This window comes from Adelges cooleyi, unplaced genomic scaffold, assembly GCF_023614345.1.
Source record: "Adelges cooleyi isolate 19-005CV unplaced genomic scaffold, UGA_ACOO_1.1 ACOO_flye_CR_arks_rails_tigmint_CR_PRNA_400, whole genome shotgun sequence".
Classification (NCBI taxonomy): Eukaryota; Metazoa; Arthropoda; class Insecta; order Hemiptera; family Adelgidae; genus Adelges; species Adelges cooleyi.
In genome coordinates, this window is record NW_026096080.1 from 68,409 (window position 1) to 95,954 (window position 27,546).

Sequence of the window (27,546 nt, forward strand, 5' to 3'; positions counted from 1 at the left end):
TCACTTAAAAGGTATCTTCTCAACTCCCTAACCTAGTCTAGGTAACCGCCTGTTTAAATGCAAGTCCCATTTAATTGAATGTTTTCAATTTTTTTTGAAATAAAATCAAAACAAAATTGTCAATTGTTCGAGTAGTTAGGAAACAACTCACACGTCTTTCTTGATGTTCTCGATTTCAACGTCGTTTTTCATTCTCATTAGATTTAATTCCGCTTGAGTTATTTCAATGTTATTTTCCAATGAACTCAGATCGTTTTCGAAATACTTCAAATAAAGTGTCAGCTCGTTTTGATTGTCATTCCTTTTTGTTATAATCATAAAACAATAAGTATAATATTATACCAAGTATTTTTTTCAAGGTGTAAAACGTGTCATACCTAACCTAACCTGACCTAAAGGACTTCTCAAATGAACACGATACTATGTAATGTTAAAGTCATCAAACAAAAAACTAGATCATGTATGAATGATCAACCGTCGTGTGACTTACTCGAATCTCCCGCGTTTGGTCTCGGCCGTCTTGATGGCATTTTCTATTTGAGATCTATAGTATTTGATCTTGTCAATTTTTGCTATGCGGTTCCTGACGTGCTTCTCTGCGGCTTGTTCCATCTGTCTGAGCACAGCTATTACACGTTGTTTGTACTTCTCGTTCTTCCTGTACTTGACGATCAGATCGTCTTCGCGCTTCCGTTGATCGTCCGCGTCCACTTTCATCCGGTCGCTGATCAATCGGAAAAACGTCTCGATCGCTTCGATCAATTCCCGGCCTTCCTGTCGCATCTGCCAACAAACGAGACACCCCACTCGAGTTAGCTACTCGTTCGGTCGCCACACTAAAGCCTATTGTCTGATGATCAAAGCTGCCACGGCCAAAGCAGTTTATTAAAGGGTGTCTCAAAAAAAAATGGCGGGGTTTCAAACGGTTTGGTTAGGTTAGGTTTGGTTTTAGGAAACACATAGAAAAGGCGGCAGCTAAGGCTAGTTCTACTGCATCCAACTTAGCTCGGATTATGCCTAACGTAGGAGGTGCTTCTCACAAGAAACGGAAGATATTTGGAGCTATAGTGTACAGCCAAACACTGTATGCCGCCCCTATATGGGCCCATGCAGTTGAATCTAACATAAACAAATCGACACTTCTAAAACCACAAAGAATAATAGCTCTTAGAATTGCTATGGGGTATAGAACGGTTTCCACACAAGCCATATTAGTGGTCGCCGGTATCATTCCTGCACATTTGATGGCACTGGAAAGACTTAAATTACACAAGGATAGGACTAAAAAAGATACACCAAGAGAAGAATCGTTCACAAAGTGGCAGGAAGAATGGAATGACGCGGAGACGGGCAGATGGACCAGGAGGATGATTCCAGACGTGAAAAAATGGGCAACGAGGAAACATGGAGAGATCAATTTTCACCTTACACAAATGCTCACCGGGCATGGTTGCTTCCGGGATTGTCTACACAGATTTAAGAGAACGACGGACCCCAGGTGCTTGGACTGCTCTGCTCCGAGAGACAATGCTGATCATGCAATCTTCCATTGCGATCGATGGTGGAGACAGAGACGGGACCTAGAGGCCAAGATGGAAAAGACACTGGAGCCAGAAGTAATGGTGGACCTGATGTTGAAGAACCGAGGCAACTGGAACGCAGTCGGACAGTTTGACAGTGGCATACTTACAAAGAGGGAAGAAGAGGAAAGAGCACGCCAGAAAGAAGAAAGATACATATTACTTTAGTTAATAATCTATTATAGGCCGAAGGCCACAGCAGGAGGGATAGAGCCCTCCAACTATTTTGTAAAAATATTGCTAAGTTGTAACAGTATTACATTTATTAATAAACGATGTGGATGTAGAGGGAAGGATGACCTATAAGGTAAAGTTCCCCTCTACAGCGCCACGATTATAACACACAAAAAAAAAAGGTTAGGTTTGGTTAGGTTTGGTTAGGTTAGGTTGGGTGTGAGGTATTGGACCTACAGCGCTCTGGTAGGGCTTGAATGAAAGAGGGAGTTGTCAAGTTTCGAATGACTGTCACTAAATGTTTCACAGTCAACAGGTTTCAAAAGGTCCACAACCTACAGCCGTTTGAAACCCCACCGTTCATTTTGAGACACCCTGTACTTAGGTTTCGAGAAGAATCACAGAAGAGAGCCTAGGCTCCTTAAAAAAAAAAATAATTGAAACACACTCCAAAAAGCAAGTTCTAGGTACCTACAGCTCTAGTCCCCAATTTTAACCCTAGGTAATGGGAAGATACTGTCTGCATATAGTACAACTGAATTTTGTACCCCTCTTGAAGCTTTCAAACACATTAGGTCTTGGCTATACCTGATGACCACCAGAGTGCTCTTTGCACGATTTTATCAGTTTTTCGTTTTGGACTGCGACCTTAAACGCTTGACACAAGCCAGCATAAAGCTCATTGGGCGTTTGACCGGCATTGGCTATGGCTGCAGCATCCAAAGAAGCATCGTCCATAAGACATTGTGTCTGTTCTTGTTCTTCAGCCTCCACGTTAGTGCTGTCGTCTTCGGCAAACGATTGTAAATTGTAAACGCCCAAGGCCGCAGGATCATCAACCGCATCCCAAAGTGACGGAAATTCTTGCAGACACGTTGGCAAACATAACTAATGAAGAAAACAAATATTTTTCCAAAATTTAGCCGTCCAACTTCTTAGTCAACAGTGCATTATGATATAAAACATAAAAATGGACTTTTAATATTACAATTATTGTACTTACTCTAAGTAGTTTAGAACATCCACATAATTAGCTAAAATTGTTTAAATTAATTTTACTGCAACCAGAAAGACTTTGTAAATTTTAATTTAATTTTAAGATGTTTGTTAATTATTTTATGCAACAATTCTTTGACAGTACATTCTTCGTTAATAATGGAAAATTTGTTGTATTAACATAATAATTGGCATGTTGTAAAAATACATTTTCAAAAAAAAATATTAATTTTTATCAATTTTGTAGTGTATGTTATACACCACCATCATGTTCTCTTGTACTACATTGAAAATATGTTATGTCAAGTATTTTTGTACCTACTGGTTTTGAACAGCTTTTATTTTCAAGTACCTATTTAATAGAGTATTTTCAAGACAAGTAGTACAAAATAATATTCTTATTCATATATGCATGTAGGTATCATAAATCAGGTGTCTGTACAAAGTAAATTTGTATTCATTAAATTTTGAATTTTTGGTTGGTGTTTAAAAGTATTTTAAACAATATTATGTAAAGTAGTAGTACTTGAATACTTTTTAAAAATTGGTTCAACAACACTGTAAAATTCAATAGGCAAAATTTACTCATTACCTATCAACCTACACTAATATTACAACACATAAATTAGTTTGTTTTTTGTTCTTTAAAATCTAATATATAAAATATCTAATATATGATAATTATACTTCTGTTTATTATCTTAGCAAGACCAATTGTAATACACTTATATTAGATAAAAGGATGGAACAAAATATGTTATAGTCGTATCCTACCGAAGTAAAATGAATTGTTTACTTAAACAAAAATAATGGCGGTAACTATGTATGGGAATATTATGGCATTTTTTTATTTACAAGATAAGTCCAAGATATCACCTTATAAACCTTCTTAATTTCAAATATTACAAGAAAAAAAATAATAACCGATACACGCAACCCCTTAATCGTAAAAAAAAAATAATAATAACAATACGCTTTAAGTTCTACGCTTACGGACAACAAGACGTTAAACTTGATTTCTTCTATTAGCGTGAAAAATCTATATCTGGACTCGAGAATTTTTCGATTCACTTCGGGCGAAATCTTCGTCTCGGCGTCCATGATGACTTACGCGGAGAATCTTAATTAATAAGTCGTCGTAATAATATTAATACAACGAACAAAAAGATTATTTACATACAACGAAACAGCAATAAGAAAACATAAGTTTATTTAAACAAACAAAAAAAAAACCCATAAATACATTTTAGCCAACAAAATGCAGATCATATAAATGCATCATATGGGCTTAACACGTAAAATATATTTTAAAATATATAAATGTACAAGTTTGAGTAACGCAAAGAAACGGTACTACTGAATTTTGTCGAGCCAATTCTTGACCGGTTCTAAAACAACGTCTTGAGAAGCCGACAGCGAAGATTCGGCGAATTCAACGGGAATTTGACAATGCGAAAACTCAAAACTCTTCTTCTTTTTGCCCAGTAAAGTCTTGTTGTTCTTTTTACCGTCGATGCTCTCCAACTGATTGGCTTTGGTGATCCTCAGCGTATCTCTGAAACGAACCACGACGACAACACACTTAAAATCGTTATATTAATTTCTTTAGAAAACAATTACAAGAGAGCGCATACAATTCTTTTTCGAGTAACGTCTTGATGACTTCCGAACCTTTGGCCATGAGTTTGTCTTGTTTATTACAAACGACTAATATTTTGCTTTTGTTCGAAACAATCGTGTCGTCGGTGATCACTCTGTACAACAGGCTAGCAATGCAAAAGACAGATTAGTTGAAATTTAAATCTCAAAAATTGTATTACACTTACTCTGCTACATCGCATACCGACGTCTGCACGTTTTCCGAATCGACGACGAAAATTATTCCTTTACAGCTCGTCTTGTAAACATCCCAAAATTTACCAAACGCTCGCTCGTGTCCGGGAATATCGACGACACGCAAAGATTTCTAAAAACAAAAATTATAATTGTCACAATTAAATCACGTTCTCAGAGGTCCGTTTACGTTCAATTGATAGTGTACCTTGCTGTTTTTGAATTCGCCAATGTTTTCCACCTGCGACGTGAAGGTCTGGACGGCCTTGTTGAACAGCAAGTGCGAATAGAGAGCGGTCTTGCCCGAATCGCACAAGCCGACGAGCAAAACGTCGCGGTAAGTCTTGTTACTCTTTTTCCACAAATACAACAACACTGAAATGTGATTAAATCAAAAAATATATCCACACAATAATCGTGGCTACAACAACATTGATCGATTGATTGATTGATTTAGTACAACAGCAGAACGGCTTACCCAGAGTGACAAATAGAACTGCCAAAGAAACGAACAGTTCTTTAGTCAGGAAGTTATCGTCTTCCGGTACTTTGGACGCGTTTACCGACATGTTGAATACACACACTTTACAAGTTTACCCGGTCAATACCTATTTTATAAAATAAAATAAAAAGGTAAACGTTGGAAGATTTCACTATTGCAGTCGACTCTGTTCTTATAATTATTGTTTATTGATAACTCTTATCACAATTCACGCGGCGTTACCGTTGTCGTCACCGATACGTGCGCCAACGTTATCACTTTTTGTTATCACTAAATAACAATCTTGCTGATAAAAAATACTAAATTGCTTGTAATACGAATACTACAAGAATTTTAAAATGGCAGTTGATTTTAACAACTGGTAAAATGTTATAATTAAATTTAAAACAATTATACCATTGCCTTGCTATACCGACTATTTACCGTCTTGTGGCCAAACCTAATTAAGGCGACGAAGTTTATGATGTACAGCTGCTGTCGAAAATTCAAACATGGAAAAATCTTGGTAGTAAAAATTACATTTTAAAATTGTCGTTTGAATCTCAGAAACTTTCAATAATAATCGATTTTTTACTTGTAACTTTGTAAATATTTAAATTCAAAGTCAATAGTCGTTTGGTTTTTAAAGACAAGTAGCGCAGAGATTTCCTATTAAACGATGTATATTAAATTAAACGAATAAATAATGTCTTAAAATATATCAAAAGAATAACGACAACAGTTTGGCAGAAAAATTAAAATCTTTACAACATTTATTATCGACTAGTTTTTCGTCTTCAACATGTTAATTAGTTAATAATTATTACTAATATTTTTTTTTTTTTTTCTATAGATACCACAATTTCCATTGGTGTTTGCAACACCGTGTTTTCTATATCTTCCCTTGGTAATAAACTAAAGATATGGAATGTCAATTGAAATTGTCAAAGTCTTGGACTGTATCGCGCAAACCAAGCCCGAAGCCAATACGCAAACAGTCAATGCCGACGTCCAACCTACCGACCAAGCCAACGGAGATGCCGCCAAACCCATGAACGCACGAACAGTGGCTTTAAATTGGTTATTTTTGCACATTATTCAGTCGTGTCGTTTGATTTCTTCAATTTGTTGACTGTGTCCATTAGCTTTTATATTCATCTATTGTAGTTACTTTTTTATATATACTTCCTGTTAATCCTTACTCTTTCTTGTCAATTTATTTCTCGGCACTTTCCGAAGCCAATCATTTTTAATACTGTATGTTTTTTTATGTTTATCTATTATGTAATGTATTTTGTTATTTCAATCACCAACAACGTCGGCCGCCAAACACTAGGCCCTCTGGCCAGTCTCAACCGTCGGGTACGATCAATGGTTTCGAATGCGTGCAAGAACCTCAAAGACAATCTGCTGTCCGGAATGCATGAAGGCCTAGGCAGTACGGTCCCATTCGAAGCCACAGACGTCAATGCGGCCGGCCGAGCAACAGGAACGCGGTGGCCCGCTTCCGCCAAACCACCACCGCCATCGTGGACGCCGAGTATGAAGCCAGGTTAACGGCCATCGCTATGAGCTTGAGAAGAAGGCACGGACATATCCGGCTTGTACCTCCAGACCTATTTTGATTCATATTATTATTATTGTCATTTGTTTCTTGTTGATTATTTTGTATAATTATTGTACTTGGCATTTTTACTATTTGTTAATTAATTTACTATATTATACAATCAAATGTTGCAAATTGTTTTATCGTAACTATCGACTTGTTTTGTATTGTTTTCATGTTTTCTTGTCTTATAAATCTTTATAAATCTTTGTGAATCTTTAATCAAAAATCAACTTTGCAATGGCTTTTGTGTACAATATTCTAAAATTTCACTGTGACTTGTTTTGTTTTATAAATCTTTATCTAATTAAAAATCAACTTTATCTCCAAAAGCAATGGCTCAACGGTTTCGAATGCGTGCAAGGCCCTCAAAGACAAACTGCTGTCCGGAATGCATGAAGGCCTAGGCTGTACGGTCCCATTCGAAGCCACAGACGTCAATGCGACCGGCCGAGCAGTGGCCCGCTTTGGCCAAACCACCACCATCGTGGACGCCGAGTATAAAGCCAGGTTAACGGCCATCGCTATGAGCTAGAGAAGAAGGCCCGGACACGTCCAACGATAAAGGATTTCACTATTTGGGGTTTTTACAAACCCTTGTGGCTTGTTCTTGTTTGATTATTGTACTTGGCATTTTTCCTATTTGTTAATTGTTTTTAAATCGTTTGTTACCATGTTATTCTGTGTAAATAAAAAAAAAAAATTTGTTAAATAAAATATTTTCCATTTCTTTATGATATGATTTATTTCTTTAGTATAAAACAGGATATTAAAAAAAAAAAAGACCATGTGTACAAAAATGTATACATACCTAGTAGTTTTCTGGAAATTTTTCACTGGATCCATGAAAAGTTTAATACATTTTGTTTTTTGTAAATAATCTAATGAGATACAACGCAGTAGTAATACTTACCTATTTTAACACGGATGTGTTGGCAAATCCTAAAAAAGTGTATATCTGATTCGACAGTACTGTCAAATTGTGATAAACCTAATCCCAGTATAACCTTAGATTTTCTATGCTATTATACAGCAAGCGCTTTCACAAACACAAAACATATATTATTAAATCAAATCCGAAGAAGAAATTCCGTTTTTGAGTATACTTTAGCTGAACCTTTATTATTTGTCTTTATTTAATCCATACACACATCAATCGGGCATTTATGGGTACAACGTATATTATGTCTAATATTTTAGCTGTAGAATTGGATTCAGAGTCATTGGCTTCTAGAAGGTTATATAACGACTTAGGTTTTATTCATAAATTAATAAATGGTAAATTATCCTGTCCAGAATTCCTAAGCAAAATAAACTTTAAAATTCCAACCTTTAATTTAAGAAATAATCGCCCGTTCTTAATACCACAATGCTACACAAACTTAATTAAATATAGTCCAGAGTATCGCATTTTAGATGCATGTGACAATGTACTTAATTTTGATTTTTCTTTTGATTCCCAAATTAAATTAAAAAATATTATATATTGAATAGTAATTAAGCTTACATGTGTTTATTGTGTATATATTTATTTGTTATTATTTCTATTTGTATATCTAATACCCAAGTTGTTGCTGTATATTCTTTTGTGAAACTTTTAATAACTGTACACGTTATCCATTTGGGGTGTTAAGACTTTAGATAAACAAACAAATATAATAATAATATGTCTGGCTACTATATTATACAATCAAATGTTGCAAATAAACTAACGGTCGTCACGACGGCCGTTGTTTTTTTGTAACTATTGACTTGTCTAAAATTGTACTGTGTATCGTTTTCATGTTTTATATTTCTCTTGTTCTCTTTATCAAAAATAACCTTTTCTCCTAAAGCAATGTCTTTTTTGTACAATATTTTGAAGAACGGGCTGTCAATTGGCATTATGAAAGTGTTAGATCGTATGGCACCCACCAAGTCCAAAGCCGACCAAGCCGGCGAAGATGCCGCGGACGTGCGACAGGCTCTGGATGGGTTGAATTTTGCATGCCAATTAATTATGGTCTTTGTTCATTTATATCGTTTTATTTCTAGTATAAGTGCACTTCGCAATTTATTATTTATTATTTTTTCTTGGTATTCCGCCCACGTTGACTGTGTCCGTTATTTTTTATATTCCTCCATTTTGGTAACTTTTTTATATTTCCTAATAATCCTATGTCTTTCTTGTAAATTTATTCCAAAGCCAATCATTTTTTATACTATATGTTTTTTAATGTTTTTCTTTTATGTAATGTATTTTTATATTCTCATATATTTAATTGCTCTTATTAGTTACGTTATTTTTTCCACCGCATTGGTCTGTTATCATTGTTACAAGCTGTTCTCACATTGTAAAAAATTGTTTCCCGTAAACGCCAACGACGTCGGCCGCCAGAAGTCAGGCTGTCTGGCCACCAGTCTGAACCGCTGGGCACGGTCAACTGTTGCCGGTGCGTACAACGCCATTATTGACGCACTTCTGTACGAAGCCACCTAGGTCAAACCACCGACCATCGAAGCCCATAGCGGCGGCGACGACGTTGCCAGCGGCCCGTCCCGGGAACCCGCCGAAACGCGACCGGCCCAAGAACCCGTACGTAGGACACCGATCGTGGCGGCCCGCTTCGGCCAAAGCACCGCCACGGGGAACGCCGAATACAGAGCCAGGGTCGCGAGGGTAAAGACCCTGAGGCCAAGAGCCTTAGAAGCAAGCAACCGTACCCGGACAAGCCCGTCGACAGAGGATTTTATTATTCCGGTTTCTAACGTACCCTTGTGGCTTGCACCTTCCCCCCCCCTTCCCCCATATTTGTTATTTTTACTGTAAATATTTATTTGATTCTACTTAATACTGTTGCCTTTTCTTGCATTTTCAACCTATCCGTTTAATTTACTGTAAATACTTTTGATCGTTAATGTTATTGTAATAATTTATTTTTTTAATAATTGTTTTGTAAAATTATTGTGTTTCCTATATTTTGTTTATATTGTTTTCAAATCGTTACCATGTTATGTTGTTGTGTGTAAATAAACAAATCATTTTTCATGATATAATGAAATATGTTCCATTTCTTTATCGTTGAAAAATACAATAAAAAAAAGTGTACGGATGTTTGATACGTTTTTTAAGATACAGTAAAATAAATCAGATAAAACTATTATTTCAAAATGAAACGATATACCTAATCGTTATTATTTTCTTAGACAGAAATATTATTATATTGTATAATACCTAATATTTTCTTTTATTCGACATCCAATGCTTATAAACACGATAATATAGTATTAATACAATATTAATGTCGATATAATTAAGTAGTTTCTTTAGCGGGCAATAAAGAAAAATAACTTTTGTTCACATAAACGTGTTGCTGCACCGGATACAAAATAATTAGTAATTACTACTATATGGGCACATAGTACACAAACTAAAAAGATAATGACAGAGAAAATAAACATCAACAACCTTATCGGTCATAATAATATACATTGTATTACATATACGTATATAGAATATTACATGTGTTCCATGTCTACAGACAAAGCCGAGCTGAGTGTAGAAGCTAAATAGTTGCCATTTAAATAACACAAGCAGTGACACGCCCGCCTTGAATGCTGCACGTCGTATTGAATTGATATAAGAAATCAAATCGGTAAGAACACTTGAATGAATGCTATTATATTTTTTTTAACACAATAATTCGTAACACATGTAATTAATATGTAACACAAAACTAGAAACATTGATTTAAGGTATGAAAAAATTTCATTAAAACTGTACCTACCTCTTTTCGAAACGTCATTATACATCTTGATGATTATTACTTAACAATTATTACAACAATATCGTAATGTCTATTTCCTCTATTAATTAAACTAAATCTGTCGATTAATATAATTATTTATAATTACTCGTCGATAGTTATTGAATCCTAATTACATGGTATACAATTTAGTTGGCTTACAAGTGAAATCCACTTAATCACCGTTTTAATTAGATTATTTTAGTAAATTTAAATTTAATTTCAGTGTAAAAAAAAAATAAAAATAAAAAGATTCAACTCCAAACAACTCATTAACAGCACAAGTCTGTTTAAAAAAAAAATGTTCATCTTTAAATTTGTCAAAACTTTATTCGATACGCTTTAAAGTGTAATGGACCTATAAAGGCTACATTAATTATTAAAATGTGTGTTAATAAATTTGAAAGTGAGTAGATTTAATTTAAGGTTTATTTTAAAGTCATCGTTAAGATGTTTTGTATTTTTTTACAATGCTCAATTTTTGTTTAGTTTGAAAAAGCTGCTGTTTTTTAAAGGGGCGTTGTAAAAACGTTTCCTTGGGATACAAAATGTCTAAAATATATTAGATATAGTTGGTACAAAATGGAGTCTTAGACAGGTCGACCGAGTAACAATCAATAAACTATAATTTGTTTGCATGTAGAACTTGTTAAGAAAATAATTTTGGTAGTTTTTACAGTAAACGCCGACACCAGGCCATATCTGCTATAATACTATGTAGTTAATATTGACCATTATTTTACTGAATTTCTCTTATGTAACATTGTTAGGTGTCAAATCGTTGATTTCTTTATCAAATCTTAGTACGTTACTGACTATTACTTATTTGTGTCTTAAAATAATAGAACAAATAGAAATATATTACACTAATACCTATTCTAACCTAACCTGACGATGCGCAAAATGGAAATTACACTATTTACCAACAATAACAGTATAGTAATTATTGTAATGAAACGTTATTACTTTTAACTATTGTCAAACATTTAAAATATATATATATTTTTTTTGCTAGAAAAAGATTTTAAAACTATTACCTAATATTTATATAAACGTCAAACATTTGTCTAGCTTGCCCATCAATTTTTACAATAGAATCAAATCCGTGTATTTACATTTTTAGAATTGTTTACTCAATTCAAAAGTTCATAGGCCATAATATATATATATATATATATATATCAAATGTGATACCTATTTTTTTAATCGACCGTTTTCTTTTTTACAAAACTACTATATCTATATCGGACATTTATTATTTAAGTTTTTTATTAAGACCATTGGATATTATTATGCAGTTGGCCTCATGACACTTCCTCTTCCATATATACACACATATAAAGCACAGCTAAAGCAATTACCATTCACGGCCAGATCCTATGTCAAGTCATTAATAATTGTATTTATTAACATTATATTTATACCATACCTATTGTTTTTACGATTGAGCTCGGACCTTGTGAGAAAATAAATGATGTAAAAAATTATTGTATACAAATAAATAAAAACTATGCCTAAAAAAGTTTAAAAATATATTTTTGCATTCAACTACAAAAAAAAAAAAAAAACACCTAATTACCGGACTAATAAGTACACATCACGGTTAAACCTTAAAATTAAGATCTATACCTAACTCCTTAAGAAATGTCCATGAACATTTATATTGTGCATGTATCGAGTTAGTTGTATAGTTTCATTTTAATTTAATAAACATTTTTTTTAATTGCATTATATTTTTACCTTCGATGCCTGGCTGAGTAGGTATTGTATATTATACAATGATGTGTTTTTATTTTATTTTTTACATACCTACTATGATTTCAATGGTTGTGCAATTGACAATTAATACAAATATATAGCTCTTGCCAACACACAAATCCAACTAATTATTTGTTGTACGAGTACAACTCGAGAGAACCGAACAGTTAGTGAATTATCAAAGGAATAAGATGTGCATAAGATTAAGATTTTGGCAAAAAACTACCTTGACCTAACTCCTCAATAAATAGGGCCTATGACATAGATAGGTACATGTTGCGTTGTTTTGAAATTGTTGACCTATTCTTGTATCATCTGGCTCGGTCACTGTATTTCACAACCTTTTATTTGTCTTTATGCAGCCAAAATGAGAATGATAATAACTGAAAATGCTGATAGAGTCTCGGAATGGGCGGCCAAGTATGTGACCAAGAGAATCAAAGACTTCAACCCGGGGCCCGACCGATACTTTGTCTTGGGTCTTCCTACGGGTAAGTGTATAATAACGCACTTTCTTATTTACAAGCAAACCAATTAACTTCAGACCGACTTCAGGTGGAACTCCGCTAGGGATGTACAAGTACCTGATCAAGTACTACAGGGCCGGTGAAGTTTCTTTCAAGTACGTCAAGACTTTCAACATGGACGAGTACGTTGGTGAGTTTAAGTCCCAGTATTTCTTAAGTAGTCTTTCAGAGTCTCTTCATTCCCCATAAAATATCGTTCAGTATATTGATATTAACCCTTCACTGCATGTAAGTGCATAATATATGCATTAGGTTAATTTATATTGGTATTATTTATACAATACTTACAATACTTTCTACTGTGAGCTTAAGTTTATTGATGGCTGCACTGAATAGTGAATTCGTAGATGTGTTGGACCATCTTCTGAGGTTGTCCGTCCAAGACATTTGAGGTCTTCCACAGCTCCTTCTCCCAACTATTTTACCCTGGATTATTTATTGCAATACATATCGGTGGTATTGAAGTTTTCTCGTTTTTATGGTTTTTACTACTTCAAACATTACAATAACATAATACACATCTTAAAAATATGGCCATTTGATTTTTTTTTTAATATTATATAACTACTGTCTTATGTTACTGTGTCAAGACTATTTTTTTTTTTGTTTACTATGGAAGCCCTCAAAAAGGAGAGAAATTACATTCTGACCGTTTATGTTTATTCCAACTGTTATAATAATGGCCATTTCCATTCTTCCGCATTCTAAACTCAACTAAGACAATATTATCAATTGACACCAAAAACAGTTTCGTTTTCGGTGAAATACATTTTTCACGTTTTCTGCTCAATTCGTCGTTGTGTTGATATTTTATTGACCCTGCAAATGTTTCTTATGGAAATTATAATGAATAATCCAAAAATATCACTTGAAAAATAAAGGATACATTATTGCATTATAATATAATATATTTTATTGATAATCTCACACATGTCCACTATCTGCTTAACCGCATGAATTGACAATTGTATAAATAATATATTACAATAAAATAAACTTGTTTTAAAAGACCAATCCAATTTCGTGAATTAATTATTAAGTTAATATAATACATTATTAACAAAAAAAAAAAAAACGACACTCAACAACAATCAACGGCAGTTCAAAAAACGACTCTTCTTATAAATAATGTTGTACACCGCTGGACCAGTGTTACCAGCCCTAACAAATAATATTCCATTTTTTTGGAGGGATAATTTTTATTCTGCAATCTCATACATGTAATAAAACAATACGAATATTGTAATGTTATTAATTTTTTGGACCGTGTCGTCCACGAAAGGCTTGCCCAGAAATCACCCGGAGAGCTACCACTGTTACATGATGACAAACTTCTTCACTCAAGTAGACATAGACCCGAAAAACGCACACATACTTAACGGCAATGCCGCCGACTTACAAGCCGAGTGCCAGAACTACGAACGGCTCATCGAGGAGGCCGGAGGCGTACACTTGTTCGTCGGTGGTAAGTACACACACAGACTTGAGAACTTTTTTTGCTTGATTCGACAACTTTCCGGATTTCCATATAATATGTATACATCTACCTACCACAGGCATAGGTCCGGACGGTCACATAGCGTTCAACGAACCCGGTTCTTCCCTGGTGTCCAAGACACGGGTCAAGACGTTGGCACAAGAGACTTTGGAGGCCAATGCCAGATTTTTCGACAACGACATCGACAAGGTGCCCAAACAAGCTCTGACGGTCGGCGTGGGAACCGTCATGAGCGCCCAAACGGTAAGCGCGTACATTCAGAGTCCATAAAAATACATCTTAAGCCAGATAACTTTGGCACAACTAGAGGACGCCAAGGAAGTTCGGACTTCCCTGACCTTACGGCCTGAACGAGTTTCGAAAGGAAGTTGAAAACTTCCCTAGTATTATTAGAACGAAATAAACTTGTGTGAAAAAAACAATCCAATTTTGTATATTAATTAAATATGTACGTTATAAACAAAAGTCAACAACACTCAAAGGCAGTGTTCGAAACGACTCTTGGTATAATATTAATAATGTTGTACACTGGCGGCCCTGGTCACCAGTGTTACCAACGCTAACATTGCCAGCACTAGCCTCCCCTAACCACCCTCAAGTTAAACACAGCAGGCCATTATATGACAATAGCACAGACAGCAGTTTAGACTATGATGTACAGTTTTTGTACATCTAATATTTAAAAAGTCGAGAAAGAAGTACTGTATTGACTTACTGTGTGTGGTTTTATTTTCTTCAAAATCTAGTACCAACTATACCAGCTAAAAGAAATTTAATGTGCAAAGCAATTATTAGCTCCTTCGTCCAGTAACAATAAAATTCCATTTCAACGGAAATCTAAGTTTATTACAGACAGGTCAGGCATACGAAGAACAAAATATAAACTGTCAAGGTGAAATTTTTGGGTTGGTTTTCCTTAATAAAAAGTTTGACAGCAGATTTAATTTGTAAATGTTGCAACCTCTAGATGTACTTTTGGTCTGATTTTCAGACCTTAAGCCGTAAAACTTTACTGAAAAAAAACTTCCACCCAGTTTAGGGGAAAGGATTTAAGATATTTGTTTGGCACTGCTTGTGTCTAAAGACACAGTTTTTCTCCATTTGAATCAAGAAAATGGTGAACTTTTTAGCTCAATAAATAGCATTTATAAACTATAGTTATAATAAAGACATAATGGTTTCTTGAATCATCCGGTTCCAGGTGATGATACTGATCACGGGATCTCACAAGGCGTTGGCCCTTCATAGAGAGCCCATACAATTCTTTTTCGAGTAACGTCTTGATGACTTCCGAACCTTTGGCCATGAGTTTGTCTTGTTTATTACAAACGACTAATATTTTGCTTTTGTTCGAAACAATCGTGTCGTCGGTGATCACTCTGTACAACAGGCTAGCAACGCAAAAGACAGATTAGTTGAAATTTAAATCTCAAAAATTGTATTACACTTACTCTGCTACATCGCATACCGACGTCTGCACGTTTTCCGAATCGACGACGAAAATTATCCCTTAACAGCTCGTCTTGTAAACATCCCAAAATTTACCAAACGCTCGCTCGTGTCCAGGAATATCGACGACACGCAAACATTTCTAAAAACAAAAATTATAATTGTCACAATTAAATCACGTTCTCATAAGTCCGTTTACGTTCAATTGTTAGTGTACCTTGCTGTTTTTGAATTCGCCAATGTTTTCCACCTGCGACGTGAAGGTCTGGACGGCCTTGTTGAACAGCAAGTGCGAATAGAGAGCGGTCTTGCCCGAATCGCACAAGCCGACCAGCAAAACGTCGCGGTAAGTCTTGTTACTCTTTTTCCACAAATACAACAACACTGAAATGTGATTAAATCAAAAAATATATCCACAAAATATGATACAATTTTTGGTCAATATAAATTTGCAAATTTACAATTATCTCTTGATTTGAAAATGTCCTTGTTTGTTAGAAGATTGCATAGCCCATATTTTATTAATCTATGTACTTATTCATTTAATATGGCCATTTACTTAGTGAATAGTTAAATTAATAATTTATGAATAATTACACCAGAAATCGCATAATATGACAATTGATACACATTAATGCGAGCGTATCAAATACTCATCACATAAATGTTGATCTACCCTTGGTATGGTACAAAGATCTTAATTAAATAACTGCAAAACTTCTTCAAACGATTAAACTGTTCCATCCTTTATAAATTAGGTATGGTACCCTCGTGTTTAATATATATTTTTCTGTTCTAGGAACTTGCTTTCTGTTGTAGTTAAATAATTTTTGGATTAAGTCCTGCCGTTTTACGGTGGACAATATTGACATAAAGCTTTTTTTTAATTATTTTAATTAATACTCTGATAATCAGATAGTATAAAAATCTATTAGAAATTAGAATACCTACTTAGGTATATCCATATTTCATTTAGATCTTTTAAAATTATATTTTCATAGATCCATAGATTTATAAGAATTTTTGATATTGCACATTTCCAAACATAAGTAGAATTAAATGTCTAAAGTGATGCTGTAAGATACTAGTGAAAAGTAATAAAATATTTTTGTACAAGCCTGGCAAAGACTTGGCTAATTATCTTTTACCTCGATTGCCTTTATAGAAATACAATTATTATCAATTAGATTTGTTTCTTATAGAAGTGATATTATAACTTTTCTGTTATTAATTCTGCCTACATTCCATTTATTAAGAAATGTATACTTTTCTTATATTATAAAAAAAATAGAAATAATACATATTATAAAATAAATAGATACAATTGCAAGTTGCAGCATCTCATCATATTTATTTATCTCTTATCTCGTTCTCATCGAGATCTGCTGTTAAAGCTCTTTTTGCCCACAATAAGTTTAATAAGTTATAATAAGACTGATTTAAGTATGTTAATATTTACTTAAGATTGGTGAAGTTGTGAAAATTTAAATGATATAAACGTAGCTATGGACATATTTAATGTGAAAACTAATGAGGCTATTTCCAATTCCACTAATATGTATATAATAAAATTGTCAAATCAGAAATTAAAAAAATGAATATCAAGCGGTCAGGTTAACTCTATTTTAACTAAGTGAACATTTAAAAACATTAATAATTAACATTTATAATTGTGTTAGGAATATCTTATACCCCCATAATTTTGGTTAGAAATACTAGATTAAACTAGTAGAAGATAATTCTAACTTTATACTGTTAAACAGTTGTACTTAACTAAATTGTAGTTAACAATGAAAAGTATAAAAGTTGTAGGTATTTAATTTATCATTATTTTCAGGTAAGTGCCCCAATAGTTTTAACAAATGTCTCTTCATTCCTTTACACAAAACAGGAAATAAATAATTGTTCAGTAGTTATTATCTATTATTTCAGTCGGTAATTATAATTACTAGGGCTCTAGTTATAATTACTAGACTGTAGCCATTATAAACCAATATCGTTATCACTGTCTCTATCAAAAATATTTGAAAATCATTAAATCCCAAATAATGAAGTAATATAATATTTAGTTATTAAAACATATTTACATGGTTTTACGAGTTTTTATAGTTGAATTTGAATAAAACTGAACATATGGTTTTCAATATTCAAAACTATTTTAATCTAGATAACTTTAAGTTTAGAGGTCAAAACTGTGTAGAGCTACAAAATTGTGTTTCATGAATTATGATTCATATAAGATGTAACTGCGTTACTATTAAAAATAAAATAGTTGTATACTTTGATTCATTGATAACTGACTAAAATGAAAATATCAAAAATATTGAATATGTTATAAAACTATTCAATTATTATCAAGACATTATTTATATATATCTATAGTTATTAGATAATAGCAGGTATTGTTAAGGGTTAAACTTACTAAAGCTAATTTATTATTTAAATGTTGAATCTATAATTATTTACTACATTATACTATGCATATAAATAAAGATAACGGTATCTGGACTTTATAATACAATTTATATCGAACTCATCATTGTATACTCAAAGAGAGTATTCAATATGTTAAACATCCTTCGTTTAAACGTATTATATAATATCACTTAATACAATACACAGATACAAATCACTCGTTATCGAGAGTAAACGTGTCTATGAGAACAGATTTAGAAAAAATACATTTGGTTTACTTTTACTTTATTGTGTCAAAAACTACATCTAAAAACTAATGCATTTCTAAATAATAAAATTATAAACAAATATATACTATATACTAAATACGCTTTGTTTTTTTATCACATATTAAATATTATTTAATTAAAAATTATCAAAAAAGTAAGTGGTTATTAAAACATGTTTTCAGTTGTAAAATAACACAAACAAAAATGTTTTGAAAAATAATTTTACCTAATTGAAATTATTATGAGAGAAAATTAGTCAATCACACTATATAATTAAGCTAACCAAGAAAAAACAACTTTTATTTCTAAAAAACAATATAGACTTCCTGTCTATCAGGCTACCTATAGTAACACAGTATACATTTCAGACCAATTTTATAATTTATAAAGTACAATTCATAAAGTTTGATAAGTCATTTAAATAAATAATAAATAGTAATAATAGAAATAATAAATGTAATAGTTTAAAACACATAAAATAATCTGGTAAAAAGTATAAATAGTATAAAATGATACTTAAGTAAAGATATTTTTTAACTAAAAATGTATATATTATAAACTAAACATCAAAATTTACAAATGTATAATTACTTGGTTTAGCAAAAAAAAATTGTACCGTTTTTTTTTTTTAATCTAGGTATTCAAAATTTTGACTACACAATTTTTCCTAACAACATCAACATAATTTCACAACAGTTTACAAATTTTCAATCTTTCAGTTAGGTCAAGATATTTTTACAATAAATTAATATTTTAATGTTATTAAGGTAAGTAAATATTAATAAATAAGCAAATACAGAAGCTACATTTATAATTTATTTGGTAGGCTAATAATTATGTTTGTCAAAATTGTAATAGTAATATACTGTTAGTATCGTTAAACTAAAGATACTTGTATTGACACTTAAAGTGTAAAAATATTCAAACAATAATACAAGTATTCAAAAAAAAAAAAAAAATTTTAACAATCTTAATTTTGTTTTAATGTAGTTGAAAATTAAAAATATTTAGCCAAATGAGATATCAGTGTAGTGGTCATAAATACAGTACAGTTTATATGGACGTTGAAGACAGGATAATAAATTATTCAATAAATAAACAACTGAATTACAGTTGATTAATAATAAGTTATAATGAGACTTTTTTAAATAAAATTAAACAAAATATAAAGAGATTGGAGATGATACTACGATGTTTAACAGCAGGTAAACAGAAATACTGGGTGGCGTTTATACTGTTAGTCTGATACAGAATATACTTCCAGGGGTTTTGCACAAAATCCAATTAACTTCAACAACAAATATTCAAATATAGTGTCAAAAATCCGTCATGGATTACAGTGTCCATGGAGAAATATATGATATGTCCATTTAATCTTCCTCTGGTCACATTCTAGCTGAAAAAACAACAAATGGTTAAATAATATTAATAATAATTATAATATAAAACCAATTTAAAATGAATTACTAATGTTAACGTTTGTTAATTGTGAAGTTAAAATTAAATATAACGAAAATTGATAATGACATTTTTTTATACCATTCAACTTAAATTATCTATCAATAACACTTGGAAGAGTGATTTCATGAATAGACAATATTTGTGACCGGTATATATCAAGTGGACCTAGTTTGTTATCTCATACCAATGAAACGTAAGATCTACAAGTAAATGCAATTTTTCTTGTACAAAAACTAATAATGTTAGGAAATAGTAAATTAAATTATTAAAAAGAAAGATAATTTACATTTGATTTCTTTTTTTTTTAAATACCCTATATTAGGGTGTTTTAGATTGATATTAAACTAATTTTGTATCAATATTTGTATTAATACTACAAATCTAGAATGTTTTCCTTACCTAGTCTATTTAGACAAATGATAAAACAATTATTTCTTCCAGTTAGTGTCGAAGGAGAACTGTTCAACCAGAATCTTTGACTCATCTTAAACTGAAAGATATATTATTAATAAATAAGTTAAAAGTTGAAATGTAATTATTAAAATAATAGAGATTAAATCAATTAAAACAATTTTACAAAAAATAACTCCATACCTGTTACCACACTTAATCAGACTAGAGATAGTTTCAGGAATCGAACCGCTCTAATGAATAAGCATACCGATAAGCTTTTTATGACTTCAGACAACTACCATCATACTGTAAAACATAATTTACTTGTATTAATAGTTTTATTTAAATAGGATGTAATAATATTGTCACACAAATTAGTACAATATAGTGTATGTATGAACTTTGTCGCTAGGTACTATAATTGATAAATATATTATGTAATTCATATTAAATATTGCAAGTTTATATTATGTGAAAATAAGAGTTTTGAATTATGAATTAAAAAAGAATTCTAATAAAAATAATCATTTAATATTAATAAGAAACGAAAGTAAATTTTATTTACCAATAATTATCGTTGTCGTCATATGAACTAGTTGGTTTTTTGTCATAATAAATGTATCGTAAAAATGTGTACTATTTAAGAAAATATAATATATTTTAACATGGTTATTTTTTTTATATACGTGCGCCAACGTTATCACTTTTTGTTATCACTAAATAACAATCTTGCTGATAAAAAATACTAAATTGCTTGTAATACGAATACTACAAGAATTTTAAAATGGCAGTTGATTTTAACGGCAAGCTGCCATAGGTTCCCAGAGTCATAGGTTCCCAAGCCATCTTATAGTATATTTTTTCTTATCAATAACCAGGTTCTAACCACAAGGCTGTATTTAAATATTGTGATAAAATAATTTTCATTTTTGTTATGTGATAAAAATTATAAGTAATAAAAAAAATATTATTTATTCGAATAATTTTGAATATAAATTACTATTGTGCTATCATTCTTACTTTAATTTTATTGTATAATTTCAATGTATTTAACTGTTAATGATGGACGTATCAGCTCGTGTTATTATACTAATACGTCTTTAGCCTTACCATTTAAGGCTCATATTGTATAGTGAGTAATCATAATAACTATAATTTAATAATAAAAAGTATTAAAATGTTATTGAAATTACATCAAATATGAACTCATGGGTAGGGACCCACATAAACCTTTTCTGGCTTATTATAGGAAATTCGGATGAACCGGGTAGTTGTTATCATCAATTACTTCACACCACACCCTATGCAATATGCGCTACCATACACATAAAATATGCATTGCACCTGACAGGCAATTTCGCCTGTTCTGAATTTGAAGGGATTACCGATAGTTTTTGCTCTAATGTCCAGAAAGACAAAATGCAGTTTCTACAACAGTAGAAAAAAAGAAAAAAATTACTTATACATTAAAAAATACTGTTTTTGAACCAGTTAAGGTAAAATCTTTTAATTTATTGTTAAAGACATCATCGAATGATGCTTTTTGATCAATTGAAGAATACACTTGTTAACTCCATCAAAATCACTTGAATTATGATGATTGTACAAATTTATAAGAGCTAATAAAATAAACAAGACTTCAGAGGCACACCAATGTAGTATTTTCATATAAGTCGGTAATAGTTTTCAGTTGTCATCAATATCTGTAAACAAGAATCATTAATTTAATAAGCTTTATGGAGTACAACCTTTAATTTTCTTCTAAGCAGCACTTCTACATAAGTAAGACGTCTACAACTAGGTATAAATATTTAATGAATAAAAATAATACACTTTTGGGGGTTGTTGAAAATTAAGGTGCTAAGCTTCCATAAATGTACCAATGATAATATTTATAATGTATTAAATCAAAATCTTTAACACATTGGCTATTACAAGAAGGTGAGGATAGTTACGCTCAAATATTATTTTATTATGTTTTTTTTTATGAAATAAAAGAAAAAGCTCTGGTAGTCAATGTCTTAAAAAAACATTTTCAATGTCAATAAAAGGATTTCAATATCAGTTATTATATTTTACCTCGGATCATATCATCAATGTCGTTAGGTTCTACATCACTGATATCAAAATCATCATCATCATCATCAGATCCTGAATTTATCACAATAATAATAAATAAAAATAATTACAATTAATTAACTACTAAACATCTTATTTAAATAATAATGTTAAAGATAACATACCAAAGTCCTGATTATCAATTTGTAGATCAGCGGCCTTAAAAAAAATAATTTTTTGAAGCAATTAATAATAATAGATAAAAACAGATTTTAATATTTCCCAAAAACTAAAATCTCAAATCTTATAAGTGTTATGATTAATTGTGAGACTTAGTTTGTATATATTCATCAGTGGCCTGGTAAATTTAAAATATAGGGGAAAACTTTAACTTTATCGTTTTAAACACACCACCCCTATACTTCCAATGAGAGCATCTAAAAATCACAAGGGGAATTGCCTTTAAAATCATGTTTATTGTACCACTGTTTTTCATTAGCACAATTGTTAGATGTAAAATTAACTTACATTATTTTCGTGATTCACAACCTCTGGGATGTCGTGTTCATCGTCTGTAAATAGTTCAGTTTATTATTTTAATACCTAATTTTATAAATTAAAATGCACATATACTAATATTTTTAATACACAAAGAATATTGACACTATGGTAATATGATTGATATTTTATATTATTTTAGTACTTAATTAATTATATTTTATTTATTTAAAAAAAAAATTGTTAAAAAAATACGGAAAACATAATTTAAAAAAATAATTGAAGAATTTAGGATTAAATGTTATATTTTAATTCTTTTGTAAAATGTAATGTACAATTTTATATAGTACTTTCTTACTTTGAATAGGTGCTGGCACTCCAAATTGTGGTGTTGTATGTATGCAGCGCACAAGAAATTCAAATATTGTCAGTTGACCCATACCCAACTGTCTTTGTGCTCGCAAAATTTTGTTGTTTTGTTGTTGCCATATTACAGGTTGATCCCTATGAATTTCGATTCCATCTCTTGCTCGCCTTATGTCTTTAGTAATGGCTCCAATATATGGTAATAAACGTTCTATAATATAACGTTTAATTTTATGAATTATTATCTTACTGAAATAAAGTTTATTACTTTTCTTACCAACAAAAGACCAAGGTGATGGATTTGGATGCGTGAAATGGCTCATCAAGTTCCTGTGGCTCGCTTCCAAAATATTATTTGTTCTATCAGTACGCCCATGTACTGAGAGAGTAACAGGGCCAATTTCTGAAAAGAAGAAGTATCATGAATAGGTATGTGTATAAATGAATGTCAGTGATATTTATCTATAAGTAACTATATATTTCAACTATAAATTAGTACAACAATAATAATTTATTTGCAATGGTACCATTTATCCAAAAACGCCTATAGTACATGAAAAAATCTCTAATTTTTTCTTGATGCATTTGTAATTCCTGTTTATGGCCATAGTCAGGTTCACCAATTTCAATAAAATCTACCAGTCCATTAAAATGATTGAAAATGCAGTTAAATCCATCAACAATGTCTTGGGATGGTAACAAAGGCAATGCCATTAACATGTGGACAATTTTCCAGAAGAATGGATTTGTCTTGGCTAACTCTGTCAGACCTAAGTAATAATAACAGTATTTTTAACTTATCTAAATGATTAAAAATGTATTTTTAATAATTATTAATATATAAAATATTATATGCTCATCTGGAGTATTATACAGAATTATGTATTTAACAACTAGTTTTTCCTCTTAATGCATAATTAGTTTACATAAAAGTTTATATAAATTAAATATTCAAAGTTAAATCACAAATGTAATATTTATCTAAAAATTCAATAGACACATATATATATATATATATATATATATATATATATATATCAGATTTTTATTTTCTTTAAAATAATTACCATCAGTTTGCACACGTTTCCAAACAGCTTGGCCCAAATGAAAAAAACAACCACTGTGCCTACAATTCGGGAAATGTTCTTCAAATGAGCTAATTATCGCCCTTTCAAAATCGCTCATTACAGTGTTTGGGTTCCAGGCTGGTTCCAATTGCTTTAAAAAGCTAATTATTTTATTATAAGCAGCTGTAGTCTTTCTGGACATAAGTGCAAAAACTATTGGAAATCCCGTCATAATCATAATTATAGTTCATAATTAAAGCATAAGTTGTAATATTACAGTATGTTAGTAAATAATTAATTATTATACTTACATAGCCAAAAGATTTTGCCATGATGACTAGCATCTGCTGGCACTGTTGTCCAAATAATGGAGCCGCATCAAAAGTTCCGTCAATATAAATATCAGGACTTTCCCTGAGCAATCTTAATATTTTCATGAGTAAAATATGTTAATAAACTAATATTAGCTATTTGTTTAAAACGTTTGTTATACACCCTAATATACAATACACAGGTAATTTCTAAAGTGATGGTTTTTACCTTCTGGTTTCAGGGGTAATAAATATAATTGAACAACCTTCTTCGCCATGTCCTCTTACTGTACCAGCATAAATATTTACTCCCAAGATAGCTGCTCTATCACGATATGGGCCATCTAGCTGAAGACTAAACTCTTCCATTGATTGCGGATTTTGTGGTTGACCATCTTTCCGAAATCTTGCCATTGTTCTACGAAGGCTTTCATAGCGGTTCACATTAACATCAACAAATGTTTCATTTGTGGACATCTAATATTCAATTAAATACATAAAGTATGTTTCATTTATTAGTCTACATAAGTATTATGTTACACACTTTTTAATAAAATTTAAAATCTTTTAGAAAATACAATTTAAAAAAAAAAAACAGAACAGTGAAGTTGGGGATATTTGTTTGGTTTGTCAACGTTAAACGATAAGACCACGTGTAAAGAATATTCCATACAAATTTGGAACTCATTTGACTTTTTTTCAAAAAGTTATAAAGCGCCTTAATCTTAAGTTACAAAATGTGTACACTTTTAGGGTGTTTTTACGATTTTGAAGGAAAAGAGGTGATATTAATATTTGGCCCATTAATGTACTTTTTACATGCAAAATCTTGGTTATTGGTTTAGGGATTTAAAAAATATTTTGGGTCCGGAATCAAAAATCAAAAATACATCATTGTAAAAACAATACTTTCCCAGCTCTGCATTGGCGCTAAACTTATATTTTATCAACTGTCAATAGAATAATGATTATAATTATAACTTATTGATATCAATTATATTTTATATGTTGTTTTTAACTAAATGTCAGATTATAAATTATATAAATTTAATAGAACCTGATTATAAATAACTCGCATTGGAGTTAACTCATTTTGAGCTCTTGCATTAATTTGGTTTCTAAACCGTCGTATAGGCACTTCATTATTATGTCCATGGTTATGATTTTGTACCAAAATCATAACATTTGGTGTTTCTTGGTACACTTTTCCTCTTGCTGGGCATCTATAAATTATTTAAGTAATTTCATTCATAGTACATATTGCATATCTATCAAGCATTAGTTAAAATAGAAATAAGAAGAGATCAATTTTATTCGGAAAGTTTTTCTAATAATTCAATATTAAAATTGAACTCAAAGGTATTGACTGGGTTTTCTATTAATAGACAGAGGAGTCCTTTGTATATAATTTTAAAAAAATACCTATTTATAAATGTATTATCTATAGCCATTTAACCAAAAAATCTACAAATTCATAAGAGCTGGAATTAATACCATGCTATACCTCCTGTTTATTAAGGAGTTAGGTGTAGACAATTTTTTTGCAACCTTTTTTTTTAAAGGTTAAACTGTGATGTGTAATTATTAGTTCAGTAATAAGGATTTTTTTTATGGTTTTCAGACTATCACAGCATCCTTGACAGCATCTAAATAACATAGCTACACAGAATGCATTTTATTCAGTCCAGAGTGGTTTTAGAGCAAAACCACCTATAATAAAATCAAAAGATAACAACATTTCAAAAACAATGTGATGGACTCACTCATTCTGACGTTATGCTTGTATATGTGTGTTTATTTACTATATTAATCGTATTGTAATAATCAATATTGTGTTAGTTTAATTGTTCAAAATAGTATTAACATTATTATTATTAAAAGTGTTGTCTTCCACTCTAATTTTTTTAATGTTAATGAAATAAAAAGCTATTTTTTTAATAATTAATACATTGTATATTATTTAATTTAAAAAACTTTTCATATAATTTACATTTTTGTATGACAATTAGGATTAGGCACGTTAAAAATTTAAATGAAATATATATATTAAAAAAAAAGATGGGCTCGATTTTAAAGATAATTTTAACTCTCTAATAATTTTTGTGCCTATTTACATTCTTACTATAAATACAAATACATATCTATTAAGTTTCTTAGTTACTTACTTAGTCACAGATTTATAAAGTCTACATCTATAGGTCATTGGATTACGATTTTTATGATGATTCCAATATATAAAACCTAAATCGTCTTTTTCAATAACTTCGTTTTTCCTAAGACCTGGAACTCGATTTAATTGTCTTATTTGAGCCATTATAATATTTAAAATTTTAAATAGTTGAGAAAAAAATTAGTAATAAATGTTAAGTATAAAATAATTATGTACGTTCTTTCAGCAAAAGTATAAAAACACTCTTGAAAATGAAATGGTTATTAAGTTATGAACTCGGGTATAAACTTAACCGGGTACTATCTATTTTTATAGGTAACACGTTACACATCAGAAACTCAATTAAAAAAAAAGATTATTGTCCCTTAAAATTCTAGGAACCTGTCTGGGGTCCAATAGATTAGTAAATAATGTGTATACTGTCTAGACAGCTAAGTTCAATCACAAGTATTAATAGATATTTATTTATTTATTTATTTAATAAAGTAACGCCCGCAGGGAGCAATGAGTACAGATGTAATACAGTAATAACATTAACACAATAAACATTTAACAACCTTATTAACTAACACATATATCAATCACATTAAATTTAAAGCACTTAATTTTAATTTACATATATTATCAAAGAAAAAATCAAAATTAGACAATTTATTACATATAGTTAACATTCTACATATAGGGCTATTTATTACATAATTCTTTGATTGATGCTCAATTAAAAAAGTATTATTGTGCCGATTGTTTACACTAGGCACTGTTATGCCTGGAGGCCGTGTGAGGATGGAAGAGGGTAGGCAGAACAGAATTAACAACCAAAAGTTAGTAATAACTTTTAATATGAATATTAA

The 27,546-nt window shown here is 31.0% G+C and overlaps 2 protein-coding genes and 3 long non-coding RNA genes across 6 annotated transcripts; 2 read left to right on the forward strand and 3 right to left on the reverse strand.

Annotated features, from left to right (window-relative positions):
* Positions 1–4,092: 4,092 nt before the first annotated feature.
* Positions 4,093–5,272, reverse strand: LOC126841667 (signal recognition particle receptor subunit beta-like). Its single transcript, XM_050578262.1, has 5 exons — positions 5,062–5,272; positions 4,792–4,958; positions 4,577–4,716; positions 4,385–4,516; positions 4,093–4,305 (listed from the first exon to the last, which is right to left on the reverse strand). The coding sequence occupies exons 1-5, from the start codon at positions 5,150–5,152 to the stop codon at positions 4,104–4,106; spliced, it is 732 nt and encodes a 243-aa protein (XP_050434219.1). The 5' UTR covers positions 5,153–5,272; the 3' UTR covers positions 4,093–4,103.
* A 4,903-nt stretch (positions 5,273–10,175) lies between these two features.
* Positions 10,176–15,514, forward strand: LOC126841673 (glucosamine-6-phosphate isomerase-like). The gene is made up of 6 exons (XM_050578266.1): positions 10,176–10,305; positions 12,576–12,704; positions 12,769–12,870; positions 14,023–14,205; positions 14,297–14,481; positions 15,440–15,514. The coding sequence occupies exons 2-6, from the start codon at positions 12,581–12,583 to the stop codon at positions 15,512–15,514; spliced, it is 669 nt and encodes a 222-aa protein (XP_050434223.1). The 5' UTR covers positions 10,176–10,305; positions 12,576–12,580.
* Positions 15,515–19,514: 4,000 nt separating this feature from the next.
* On the reverse strand, positions 19,515–20,854 carry LOC126841670 (uncharacterized). The gene is made up of 4 exons (XR_007686221.1): positions 20,791–20,854; positions 20,427–20,531; positions 20,232–20,322; positions 19,515–19,767 (listed from the first exon to the last, which is right to left on the reverse strand). It is a non-coding gene; the product is annotated as an uncharacterized LOC126841670 (long non-coding RNA).
* A 315-nt stretch (positions 20,855–21,169) lies between these two features.
* Positions 21,170–26,427, forward strand: LOC126841671 (uncharacterized). Of its 2 annotated transcripts, none has more exons than XR_007686223.1 (6): positions 21,170–21,357; positions 23,149–23,346; positions 23,408–23,576; positions 23,758–23,921; positions 24,768–25,026; positions 26,147–26,427. It is a non-coding gene; the product is annotated as an uncharacterized LOC126841671 (long non-coding RNA). The 2 variants fall into 2 exon arrangements; XR_007686222.1 differs by having other exon boundaries at positions 21,172–21,357; positions 23,434–23,576; positions 26,147–26,423.
* LOC126841672 (uncharacterized) lies at positions 21,735–22,502 on the reverse strand. Its single transcript, XR_007686224.1, has 3 exons — positions 22,469–22,502; positions 22,305–22,376; positions 21,735–21,928 (listed from the first exon to the last, which is right to left on the reverse strand). It is a non-coding gene; the product is annotated as an uncharacterized LOC126841672 (long non-coding RNA).
* Positions 26,428–27,546: the final 1,119 nt, after the last annotated feature.

Coding starts and splice junctions, on each gene's coding strand:
- LOC126841667 (XM_050578262.1), bottom strand. CDS start 5,152: ATGTCGGTAAACGCGTCCAAAGTACCGGAAGACGATAACTTCCTGACT. Junction 4,717..4,791: donor GCGAATTCAAAAACAGCAAG/GTACACTATCAA, acceptor TTTTGTTTTTAG/AAATCTTTGCGTGTCGTCGA. Junction 4,517..4,576: donor TCGGTATGCGATGTAGCAGA/GTAAGTGTAATA, acceptor TTGCATTGCTAG/CCTGTTGTACAGAGTGATCA.
- LOC126841673 (XM_050578266.1), top strand. CDS start 12,581: ATGAGAATGATAATAACTGAAAATGCTGATAGAGTCTCGGAATGGGCG. Junction 12,705..12,768: donor TGTCTTGGGTCTTCCTACGG/GTAAGTGTATAA, acceptor GACCGACTTCAG/GTGGAACTCCGCTAGGGATG. Junction 12,871..14,022: donor CAACATGGACGAGTACGTTG/GTGAGTTTAAGT, acceptor CGTCCACGAAAG/GCTTGCCCAGAAATCACCCG.